The following is a 12,986-nucleotide window of genomic DNA, read 5'->3' on the forward strand; positions in this document are numbered from 1 at the left end:
TTGTCCCAATTGCTTGTTGTGTGAATATGAGTAACCGTGGGATCAATTCTATAGTAATGTTTTACGCACACCGGTTTTATGAAAGATCAAGTTAGATGTGGAATAAGTCTACGTTGAGTCGACTTCAGTTAGTGCACGTTGTGCATCTTGAACTTCTCGTGTTAATGGATGTCGCATGATACTTCAATCTTGATGCACATTCCTTAAAAGCATAACATGATTCTTGCAGTACACTTTTTATAAAAGAGTGTTGTTGTTTGGAGAGACAATGAGTAGGGAATTCATGATAGTTTCTAATCCACCCTTCTGGTTATTGTTGACGAGTCCCTGTTTCCAGAGTATAGGTTCTAACTGGTATACATACAACTATACTAAGTGAAAATAAGGGCTCTGATTGTTAGTACAGTTCCTATTCATTGCTAATTAGTAGCGTTTTCTTGTTCAACAAGAAGATAAAGGATCCCCAATCACACCTCCACCAACTTGAACTTAGAAGAAGTAAGGCAGTGAAGTAGCTTACCCTTCACCCATTGGGAAAGTTGATCAACAACGCCTACATGATAGGAGTATCATCATTCTTCTTCACAGGAAAAGTATACCCTTCAATGAGATCATCATTGGTCACATTATCTAAGGAAAAGTTACCTTTTATTGAAATATTCACGATTACATGATCAAATATACTACATAAGCCTCAAAATGGAAAAACAAAAGGCACGAAATTGCTTATATTGAAAAAGTATGCACTCAACACCACATCAACGAACTACTGGCGATTTTTTGAATGACACCACCAAGGAGACAACCGGGTCATGTTCATGCTGTTTTAAGGAATGTTCTTTTCCTCCTCCGTGTGTATGGACCCTGCTCCTCTTCCTCGGTTTCTTCTTCTTCTTGATGCCTTCTTTCCATTTCTTCTTCCTGTCTCCTAGCTGCTTCTTCCTGTCTCTCAGCTTCCTCTTGCCTTCTTCTCTCAGCCTCTCTTGCCTCCTCCTCTTCTCTTCTTCCTTCCTCCTCCTCCTCCTCTCCCCTCTCTCCTCTCCTTGCTTCCTCCTCCTCTTCTTCTTCCTCATGTCTCCTTGTTTCCTTTTCCTCCCTCCTGGCTTCCTCTGCTTGTCTTTCCCTTTCTGCTTCCTCTTGTTCCTGCCTCCTCCTAGCTGCTGCTTCCTCTTCTCTCCTCCTTGCTTCCTCCGCCTCTCTCTGCGCTTGTTCCTCCCTCCTCCTTTCCGCTTCTTCCTCTCTTCTTCTTGCTTCCTCTGCCTCCTTTTGTGCTTCTTCCTCCTGCTGCCTTCTAGCTGCCTCTTCCTCTTCTCTTCTCCTTGCTGCTTCTGCCTCTCTCTCAGCTGATTCCTCCTGTTGCCTTTTAGCTGCTTCTTCCTCCTCTCTCTTCCTAGCTTCCTCTTCTTCTTGTCTCCTCCTGATTTCCTCTTCTTGCCTCCTGGCTTCCTCCTCTTCCTTTCTCCTGGCTTCCTCCTCTTGTCTCCTCCTTTGTTCCTCTTTCTCCTTTGCTGCCTCCTCTTCTCGTCTTCTTGCTTCTTCTGCCTCTCTCTCTCTTCTTTCTTCTTCAGCCTTCCTTGCTTCTTCCTCTTCCTTCCTTCTAGCTTCCTCTTCTTCCCTCCTCCTTTCTTCCTCCCTCTGCCTCGCCTCCTCTTCTTCCCTTCTTCTAGCTTCCTCCTCTGCCCTCCTCCTTTCTTCCTCCATTAATCTCACTTCTTCTTCAGCACAAGATGTACACTCCAGTATGACTGATTCACCCTGTGCCTCCAGAATCCGATCCATTGTTGTGTTAGTCACATTAAAGGAAGCTGCCAAGATTTGCCTATCCAGTGTTCGGAGGACTGAAGCCTTCCCTGTTAGGTACTGAGGATGATGTCTCTTTGTAGTTGTACTAAACCCAACAAAGACAAATGAGTTGTTGTTGAAAGCCATTTGAGCCATAGGATGAAACCTTGGTACTGCAAATACATCTCCTTCTTCCACCTTAAACCTCATGTTTTTGCACCCCTGCTCTGTTCCAGTGCTTGAGCAAACTACCCTTACCATTCCTTCTCCTTGCAATGCTATTCCTATTTCAGTTGCCGTTGGATTCCAGTGTGGCCCCATCATTGATCCCTTGGTCAAGTTCACTACATAAATACCAATGTGGGAACCCTTTAATGCGGGTAATTTTTTCCGTGTTATTACAGTGCTCCAGCCATTGCAATTCTCAAAATCTGGTTTCTCTTTGAAAATGTTGAACAATTCAGTCTTCTTTTTATTGCTTTGGGAGTCAAAGAAACTGTGACCGCCCCTTCCTAGTAGGCTTTTCATGAATTCAGCCTCCATTTCCCACAGGGTCTTTTTTGTTGTCTTGGGCACACCATGTATGATGGCTGGTACTTCTGTCCCATTCAACACTTCGTCTATCACATCCTCTGGTACCTTCACAAAGAAGTTTTGCATACAGTCACAATTTACCCCTTAACATGACTCTTTATATTAAATTAGCAGAAAAAAGGGAAAACCAGAAAGAACACGAAATGAATTTAAGTTATACTCTATATTCTATCAGCATAACAAATTTTTATACTAACAATGCAAGTTAACCTGCTGCAATAGGTAATTACTCTTCTTTCCAAATATGTTAAGACTTTTTATGAAGAGATAAATCAATATATTGATAGTGCACAAAATTTAAACTCATACTATACAATTATATGTTTAAATAAAATAGAGGAGAGTTACATGAAATGCCGCCTGGAGAACTTTCCTGTCGAATCCAAGAATCATATCACGGATGTTGGAGTATGGTCCGGACAACGGCTCCTGCATATATACGAGGAAATTCATCTTTGATCAAGATTAATGCAAAATTAAGTATTAACATAGTGAACGAGAACAAAGAATATTACGCGCAAATCATCCCCTGAATTAGCAAAGATGGAATAAACTCTAAGTTTCTGTCGCGCAGGCTCTAAGTTGCTCTCTATGAAGAAAATAGTTCCATAAGGTAGCCTGAAAACATCTCCAATTCTTAAATCCACTGACTTCTGTTCAGTTTCGTCCATCCAAGTCAGCCTTCCCGACCCTTCAATCAGCATTCCACCGAAATCAAAAATAAATACGTAGTTGAATTTACCAATGAAACAAATAAAATGAGACAAATCAAGTAAAAAAAGAGAATAAAAAATGTAAAATCCATACCAGTGTGGACATAGAAGACCATATCTGCATGTAGAACAACAGGAAGGAAGAGAGAATTGGGCTCCAATGTGATGAACTGAAGATGATAGGAACCGGTGATTCCATCAGCCACTCTGACTGAAGAGACCTCCCCATTTTCAGTTGAAACTACTGATTTTCTTTCTCCTCTCTTCACCAGAGGCCCCAAACCCCATTCCCTACCTGGGGTTCCTTCTTGCTCTGTCAAAGCTGTTACACTGATCGCCACATTACTGATAATAACCATAAACAGCAGAAACTTAAACAAGATTCTGCAGCATTGAAATGGCGTCGAGACAGATTTTTGATCCGACATCGCCTTTAATTTTTAAACAAACATGCACAGTCCTGACGATCACCGGCAGTGAGGAAAGGGGGAGTAAAACACGAGGTTTTGAAGAAGGAAGATATGAGGGAGTGGAGTTACGTGGCTTTTGCATGGACACGTGCTTGTTTCTACTTGACACGTGGCTACCTTCTCTGACTGATGATTCCTCCCATGCACTGCTCTTTGACTTTTTCCGTACTGTTCCCATTTAGGTGATTATCTTCTTGTTCAGTTCCATCAGTGTTTCGGCCTAAGATCCTTATCCTCTAGCTATGTCTTAGAGACGAAATTTTTTATCTCAATAATTGCATAGTGAAGAGAAGGTAAAATGAGTATACAGGCGCAATTTGGTGTAATGAAGTCATAATTTTGACGGAAGGGATTTTACTTCAAAAGAGTGAATGTTAAAATATAGTAAGTCATAGTCTATTTTTATTACTTTCTGCATATATATAAAATTTCTATCAGAGCATTAGATTGTATGGAACTCAGAGACTCATTATTAACCAATGATTTTATCGAACAAACAGACTCATTGTGAGCCAATCGCTTACTATTCGGTACCTTGGATACTACAGTTTGTTTCGCGAAAGATAAATTAATAATCTTCAAGGGTTTTCAAATCTATACTACATCACATTTTATTATGAGGAAATTGCAAATTGTAATGATTCTGGGTCAGCTATATAGTAGAGAGTAAAAACAGACATTTCGTTCATGACCATCGTTGGTTAGGCTTAAGCGGGAGAAATTCAAAAATAATCAGATTTACAAGTGGTCATTTAAAAATAGCCATAAATCCTATTAAATGATAGATTTGTTGACACCGGTGCTCCAATCTCCAGTATATTATAGTGGAACTTTCCGCGTGTTGGAGTTCCAGCATAATATGCTGGAAGTTCATACATAGGTGCACTGATCTCCAATATATTATGTTGGAACTTTTCGTGTTGCAGCAAAATACTAATGGCTATTTTTCAATGACTTTGCAAATACTGGCTATTTTTGAATGATCAGTCCGAAAACTGGCTAGCCAGTGCTATTTTTACGCTTAATCTCCTTAGAAACTAGAAGTGGGCCTCGAATTTCTTGTCTTTCCACAAGGCCCGGCTCTAATCTGGAGAAGCCCAATTTTCGTGCGTTTACCTACATAAACAGTTTTTTGTTGCCTAAAGTTGAGTCCCATTATTGCCCTGGAGGAAAAAAATCAGAAATAATTTGATTTACAATTAATTGAAAATTGGTCATAGTTTCAAAAGTTATTGAAATCTAGTCACTTTGTTATGTGAAAATAAAATCTGATAAAAAATACGAAAAAATTCCAGCATAATATGCCAGAGTTCGAATTTTTTACATATGAGATTTCGACATAATGTGTTGGAATTCATAATGTGCTGGAGTTTCAACATAATATACTAGAAGCATACATGAAGGAGTTCCATGATCCAACATATTATGTTGTAACTTTTTGTGTTTTAACTCAGGTACATTTGTTAAGATTTAATCTTCGCCGTAAATAATGACTATTTTCAATAACTTTGTGAATACTAGCTATTTTTCAATAACCACCCCTAAAAATGACTATGCCATGCCATTTTGACCAGAGGCAAAAAATCAGAAATAGTCAGATTTATAATTAGTAATTGAAAAAGAGCTATAATTTCAAAAGTAATCGAAATTTAGCCATTTTTTTATGTAAAGATAAAATCTGAATGAAAACACCTTAAGAATCCGGAAAAATTTCAGCATAATGTGATGGAATTTCATAATGTGCTGGAAGTTTATATGCAGGAGCTCTGAAATCCGATATATTATGCTGGAACTTTCCGTGTTTCAGCTAAAATAGTGGCTATTTTTTTTTTAATAACATTGCAAACGCTGGCTATTTTCGATTAGAAAGATGACACTGTATAACCACTCTCAAAATAATAGAAAAAATATATATAGTTTTTGTGTGTGTATATATATACACTCACACACACATTATGTGTGTTATATACAAAAAATTACAAATTTATACACTTTTTCAACTACCAAATATAAATAATTTCTGGCGCGGGCTAAAAGTGATAATATACCTTTTTTCAATTACTAGTTCGAAAACTGGCTAGTCCATGTATTTTCACCTTATAAATTCATCAATAGGCCTACCTCCTATCAACATATGTTACAGCGTAAGATTTAAACAATGTAATTTATGAAGATTTTAATATGTTGCTAAATATTTGATATTTTCTGTTGTACAAAAGAAATAAGTTTCAATGTATCTCAGTAGACAGCTCTCTGACAATTTCGAATCTTATTAATTTTGATGTTATTCCAATTGGATCTCCCATACTTCATTGCTTGGCATGTAAAAAAATACAATCTTAGGATAAATCAAGAAGGTGTGACTCTTGTAAATCTATAAAGTGCTTTTATATTTTCACCCCTTGTAAGCATCACGAGGTAAAGTTTATAGCACATTCTATTTTATACGATGAAGATGTAAAATATAATTCATACGTATATGCCTCACTGTTGAATTCTATTTCTATAAACTTTCGGGACCACTGTGTCAAAATTATTTAGCCATTTGGAAGGAAGACCATGGAAAATATAAACAATGACACATGCGAAACGTGGAAGGACTTCCTATATATATGATAGAAAAAGCAGAGTGATCAAAAAGAAAACTAAATGAATCTAGTGGGTATTTTGCAAAGTGAAATCGACGTATCGTAACAATCCATATAAATATAGAAAAGGACCACCATTCATCCATGTTTTTGCCTTGCCCTTTTTGTTTAGTTATATTAATCACATAGACTAGATAGAAGATGCCCCGCCCTATCTCCACCACCACCCCTTCCCCTTCCAAGCAAGAAAAAGTATAAAAATTATTTAAAATTTTGATAAATTGTGTGAAATACCCCCATTTGAAATTTTAAACTATTGGAGATATGATGATTCATTTATTTATATATTTCTGTCTTCAACAAACCCTTATAATTGGGTATGGTTATTTTTCTTGGACTAAACATAAGGAATATTTTTGTTGACTGAGTGACAATAAGATATAGTATTAATTTTGGACAGCTGCATATTGTTTATTGTTAACAGTAGTGTCAAAATTTGTTTGCGTGCATCTCGAGTATTTTATTAGGTACCGGCAATACTTGTATTGGATAACTTTGCTCATCCAAACTTAAACCGATGAGAAGAAATCATCAAGCATGTTTTATCTTATTTGAACCCTAATTTTCACTACAAAGCGCACCTATGGGTGTCTACGACTTCTATCAATTCATACCATGTTAAATTTTATGAGTTACTAATTTCACCTAAAGCTTAATAGGTTGAAGAGAGTAATTTTATTTCTTTATTTAAGTTAACAACAAACTTTATATCCTGAAAATAAAAAGGAAAAACAAAAACAGAAAAAAAGTAGGCATTGATGAGTCATGAAAGCATGGCTGAATCACCTCCACAAGTACTGTTTCAAACCTTTTGTTTTGCGCCTTTTCTTTTGGGGGGAGAGTTGGCTCTGTATGTCCTGAATGGTGCCATGACATATCTTTTTCTTCATGAGTGGTATTAATCACAACTCAGAATCTCAACCCAACCCCCCTTTGCTTTTGTATCTTTCAAGCTTCTCTTCCTTTTCCACCGCGATCTGTCCCATCTACTTACGAACCTTAACTCCTAAGTACTTGACTTTTTTCACTATTCATTTCTTCATACTTTATTTCCTAAATCACGTTTATGAATGGTGTTATACTAATGTTAATATCTTCCTTTTGCTTTTTTCTCCCTTCTTAATAATAGTAATATTTATCATGACTAAAAAAGCTCCATAAGATGTGACCTAGCGGTCAATAAAGTGGATAAAAATTATAAAAACAGGATTTACATTCCAACAAAGACAAAAATATTACGTGATAAGTTACCTTATATATGTATTGTTGGGGGATAACAGGTACTTGTTACAATAATTGAAATGTGTACGAGCTGATTCGAATATTACACGACCATTAAAAAAAATTATTGATCATTATTAAAGGGTCCTTTTCGAACTTGAGTGAGAATATTTCTCAGGAGTTCCCCTGACATCATTAGAAATTTATACGTAAAAAAGTTGGTTTGATTTTCGTAATATTCCAAAAGATAGAAAAATTAATGGGAGATGCTTTTCATGATTGAATGAAATGTTACAGTGCTTTCACTTTCATAACTTTGTCAATCTGGATTGTCATCCTTTTATTAACATGTCCTGTTGAAAATTAGAGGGAATAAGGTGATGCTAAATGCAAAGTCGAACCCTCATCCACTTGTAAGAAACATGAGGTTGGCTATAATTTCTAAAGTGTTATCCTCTTTGCCTTACAACATTATATTTCTTTTCAGCACTATACAATGGAGTCTTGTGTAAATTGTACTCCAATTGATTTTTTTTGTCCCCTCATTTTCCCCTCCCCCACCACCTACCAAGAAAAAGAAAAAAAAAACACACTAACTTTAAAGACCCTTCCCCTACCAATTCATGAGGCATATTATTTGCTGTAAAATGGTGACACGCACTATCCATGGTGCTAGCTAGTACAGACCCTAACATGTAAAAAAAAGGTTTTACAATGAGTTAACATTAAAGTTATGAGTTATTTGAGAATGGAAATTCGATATTCAATATTCATAGTACTATTTTTATAAAGTTTCTCTCTCTCACACACATATATGTATGTATGTTTGTATAAAATGGTTCACCTCTACCAATAATACAAAGAAGCTAAAAAAGAAAACTAGGGTTTGACTCCAGTGGCGGTTATAAGGTGGTCAGTTGATCACTCTTCGTTGAAAAATTGCATTGTGTTTATAGATAAATATTACGTTTTAGAAGTATATAACACATATTAAACACCCTTTGTAGGAATTTGTTTTCACTTTTTTCAAATTTGAATACCCTTGGGTAAATTTCTAGTTTCGCCATTGTTTGACTCCTTTGTTAGTAGGGTATATATTGAACCCAGGTCCGGGCAAGTTGAGCTTTTTCGTAAGGAGCACTTGGAAACAGAGAGCATAAGACGAACAGATTATTTTTGGAGAAAAAATAAATAAATTCTAAGGGGAAAAAAGAGTAAGTGTACAAATTTCAGTACAATATATATATATATATGCGCTTAATTTTTGTTCTTCTATTTTTTTCCAATTCAGCTATAACTCTATAAGGTTATACCCCCTTGACCTTTAAAAATCACAAAGTAAAAAAATCGAAATGCAGCTTTGCTATAAAATGAACTTTACTATGTTATCATTGTTGTAAAGTGATAATGATTTGGATGAAAAGCTTAAGCATAAAAATCCTTGAATGATTACACCACTTTTGTTTGGATCCTTTTAAAATAACCGTTCAGACTATGTCATCTTTAAAAATTAATAAAACCCATGACCATAGAGCAAAACAAATTTATTAATGACTAAAATAAAGCATGATTAAGACATGACAACTTTCTATAGTATTATTAAAGTGCAAGACCATTAGCTTGACGAAGATATGAGTGCCTTGTAATCCTTAATTTACTATCATATGTCAAGTTCTTAATTATAGGAAACAGTAGAAAAGCCATGACAAAAGTTAAAAAAGAAGCTTTATTTTTTTTAAAATTATTTTTGTGTGCACGCGCGCGCTTGAACAACAGAAGAAAAGAAGGAAAGGGAAGAACATTTGATGAGATTAGAATTGTTGCATTTAAATGGTACTGCAGGGTGAAATTACTTCTTTCTTCCTTTTTTATTTATTTAGTTAATTTAAAATCTTTTTTGTAATTTGTGTGCATAGTAAACAGCATATATGATGGAAACTTAACTTAGTAACAGTGGTTCAAGAGCTATTAAATTCGAACTAAAAACATGAGTCATTAATAGTCGTGAGATTTTTTGATCATGGTGTGAGTCCTTTTTTATTATTCAATAAAAAAATTGTCCTTTTTCTTTTTTCATTACTTTATCTAGTCTAATACGCAATGAAAGGATGGATTGATTGGTCAATTATGAGTATACTATGACCCATTAACCAACAGAAGAACATATTATTCTCCTCCTTCCGTCCAACGCTTCTCCTGCGCGCAGAGACGGAGTTAGGATTTTGAATTTATAAGTTCAAGATTTTAGAAAAGATAATTTATTATATTCTGACATTACTGATATATATAAGTAAATTTTTCAATATATACAAAATTTTAGACCAAAATTATTGAATTCTACCAAAATCGTAAGTGGCACTGAAGCTCCTCCTTTGCCTCCCTGCATCATTTGTTCATCATGTTATGTGTACATGCAAATGCATTGCAGACAAAAGGTGTTTAGTGGGCCCAATGATGGGCTCCTCCATGTCCAATAAGGTCACTTGTAGGGCCCAATATGTGGGCCGGTAGTGAGTCCATAAGCTTTTATAAAGCTTTTTTTAACTTTACAAGGGGGTCTCCTTTTCTTTAGTTAGGCCCGAGTTGAGTGAGGCTGATCTGATCCGATCAGATCCAACGGTGACTTTTGGATGGAAATTCCAAGATGCTTACTGTCCAGAAGGATCATCGGACGATCCACATGCGATCTCCAGAATCCTTGTAGAGTCTCCTTGATTCGAATAAATTTATGAGTTAATATAATGTAGATATGAATTATTTGGGTAACTTTGCTATGCATTATTGTTAGTGGGCACTGGGCAGGGTTAATTAATATGCCCTAGACTTTGCTTCACTGCTCAGTTTCTATTGTCTTTTGCTTCCTTTTGTGGACTTTCTTTTAGTGGGCCCTCCTCTTTTGGTTTCCTCATAACTGTGGACTATGGAACTTTAACAGCCCAAAAGTTGACCCCTTTTTGTCATTTTTATGCATAATAATCATTTAAGATTTAAATTATACTACCAAAATAATTCACATTTTATTAAATTAATTATTAGTATAGTTTAATTCATAATATATTATTATTTTTGTCGTGTTATCAATTAATATTTATCATAGAGATTTACCTGTTATTATTTTATAATTTACCTAATTATACGCAAATCATTTTTTACACCATCAATATATATAACATATATGTTAATGCTTCACTTATAGTGTAGGTGAATTTATGTACAATCCATGTAATTTCTGTATAATCAATGTAATTTAATATGATGTAGAGGCTATTTAATTACTTATCTTAATATAAACCTGCTATATTTATTACGAGTTTTAGCAGCTTGAACTGATCAAAATATAATGTCTTTTTAAACTATTTCAAACAGTAAGTTGATATAATGTCTTTTTTCGAATTTTCTCAGCTCTTCTTATATTCCTTCTCACTAGAAATATGGTGCTGTGATAATTGACCTGTTGCAACATTTGATCTTCTCTTTCGCGTCTGATTAGATGCACTTCAACCCAATTCAGTTGCTTTTACAAACAAGAGTATTCATCCAAAACGGAAAATCATCCTCCCTTTGAACTGATGACAACTAAAGCACCCTCAGGCCATAATGATCTGATGGTAGTGTGTATATAAATATATATATAAAGCTCAATTCTTATTGATCAACATTCATTATAGGGTTTTAATCAATAAGTATATTCAACATAGAATTACCTATAATTACCTTTCAAATTCTTTAATTTTAGAATTATTTTTTTACAACATCAATACTACTTAAACTCATATAGTCATTTTACATAGCCTGGACTAATTCCAAATGGGAACGGGAGTTCAAATCTCATTCATTGAGATACATCTTGCCTCTTGCCAATATTTATCGGATTAAGGCCACAAAAGGCACAAGTAAATTCAGGATTTGAATTTTGCGGGTTCAAGTTCAGAATTTTACTACAACTCTTTAATTTACTTAGTCCAAAATCTACTATTTTACTATAAATTTTTGACATATATTATAGGATCAGCCAAAGCTATTGGATTCAGATAAAAGCATAGATTAACACTGAATTCTCCCCTGACAAAAGGCTATTATCAGCACTCTTTGTTTTTTCATATTTTGTCAATCAAGAATTTTGTCGAGTGTCTGTTTCTAAAAGATATGAGCGCGACTTTTAAAACAGCTAAAAATTAAGGGTGTGTTTGTTATGAATGAAAATATTTTTCGAAAAGTGTTTTTCAATTTTCCTATGTTTGATTGGCCTAAATGTTTTGGGAAACATTTTCCTCATGAACTCATTTTCCTTTAATTGGAGGAAAATATTTTCCCTATCAAGAGAAGTGATAGAATTTAAGGGTCCACCAAACTATATAGAGAACCATGTTCTCTATTAGTTTTCATAGAACGCACGTACACTGCAGTAAGTAAATGACACAGAGGAATTTTACGTGAAAAATTTTCAGCTCAACGGGATTAAAAACCACGACCTACCCTTGTAAGATTTCAACTTCACTACTGAGCAACTTTAGATTACAACCTATGTAACCTAGGAATTAACTTCTTAATCCCTTGCTAACTTGTAACACTCTATTACAAGCTACTTTGTAATAACTCTATTATAAAGACTTTACAACTCGACTAACTCTAGCCAAGACACAAATACAAGGGTTTATGATTTACAAAGTATTTCCTACACAATGCTTCTAAGTAAGCTAAGTAGGAATTACAAGTAAGAGCTTTTACAAAGTTACAACTCAACTAAGGACATATAATAACTTGATATGGGGAACTGGTCCGTAGCAGTGTTGTTATTTGTTCTTGATGCACTTTAGAATCATTTTTCTGGATGATCAATCACCATGAGAGTGCTTGAGTTAATTCTCTAAGTGTTCAAGTGATTTTTTTTACCTTCCTTGATCTTAATAATTCATTTGTGACATCACTTTGAATGATGTAAGCAAGTTAGGTAAAGAGCATTCCCCATAAAGTAGACTGGTGCATTATTTCTGTACTGTAGCGTGTGCAGGCAACAGTTGACTTGTACAGTCTCCTCGGAAATTGGTAGCTATTTGTTCCCTCTGTTGTTCCTATAACTCTGAAGAGTTGAACTGTGTTCCCAACTGGAGACTTGTTGTTCTTTAAGTTCTTGACGATATGTATCAGGTTCCTTATCTGGTTCTTAACAGTAAGTTTGTTAGATCATCAAAACATAACAGGGATTCACATATAACCTATCAATCTCCCCCTTTTGATGATGACAAACTTGTAATTCAAGTTCCCCCTAAGAACTAGAATGACATTGACATTTGCAGTTTTCTCCCTGAATCTGTTTCCTATCCTATTCCCCCTGAATTATTTTTATCCCTTTTGGCATCATAAAAAGATCAGTAACAGGCTTTAAGCAAAAGAAGTCTAGCTTGAGTTAACTCATGCCACTTATGTGCACACAATATGACTAAAAATAGAGCATAAAAGCAAGGCATATACTGCAAAAGGGATAAGCTTCCATTAAACAATTTGGATTTTAAGACAGGGAGCAGATTCAATATTGCTAACAACATCCACAATTCAGA

At 35.1% G+C, this 12,986-nt stretch overlaps 1 protein-coding gene across 1 annotated transcript; it reads right to left on the reverse strand.

Annotated features, from left to right (window-relative positions):
- Nucleotides 1–626: 626 nt before the first annotated feature.
- LOC104248664 (vicilin-like seed storage protein At2g18540) lies at nt 627–3,580 on the reverse strand. The gene is made up of 4 exons (XM_009804969.2): nt 3,184–3,580; nt 2,892–3,067; nt 2,725–2,805; nt 627–2,421 (listed from the first exon to the last, which is right to left on the reverse strand). The coding sequence occupies exons 1-4, from the start codon at nt 3,515–3,517 to the stop codon at nt 817–819; spliced, it is 2,196 nt and encodes a 731-aa protein (XP_009803271.1). The 5' UTR covers nt 3,518–3,580; the 3' UTR covers nt 627–816.
- Nucleotides 3,581–12,986: the final 9,406 nt, after the last annotated feature.

The sequence above is a fragment of the Nicotiana sylvestris genome, chromosome 2 (genome assembly GCF_000393655.2).
Source record: "Nicotiana sylvestris chromosome 2, ASM39365v2, whole genome shotgun sequence".
In the NCBI taxonomy this organism is placed as follows: domain Eukaryota; kingdom Viridiplantae; phylum Streptophyta; class Magnoliopsida; order Solanales; family Solanaceae; genus Nicotiana; species Nicotiana sylvestris.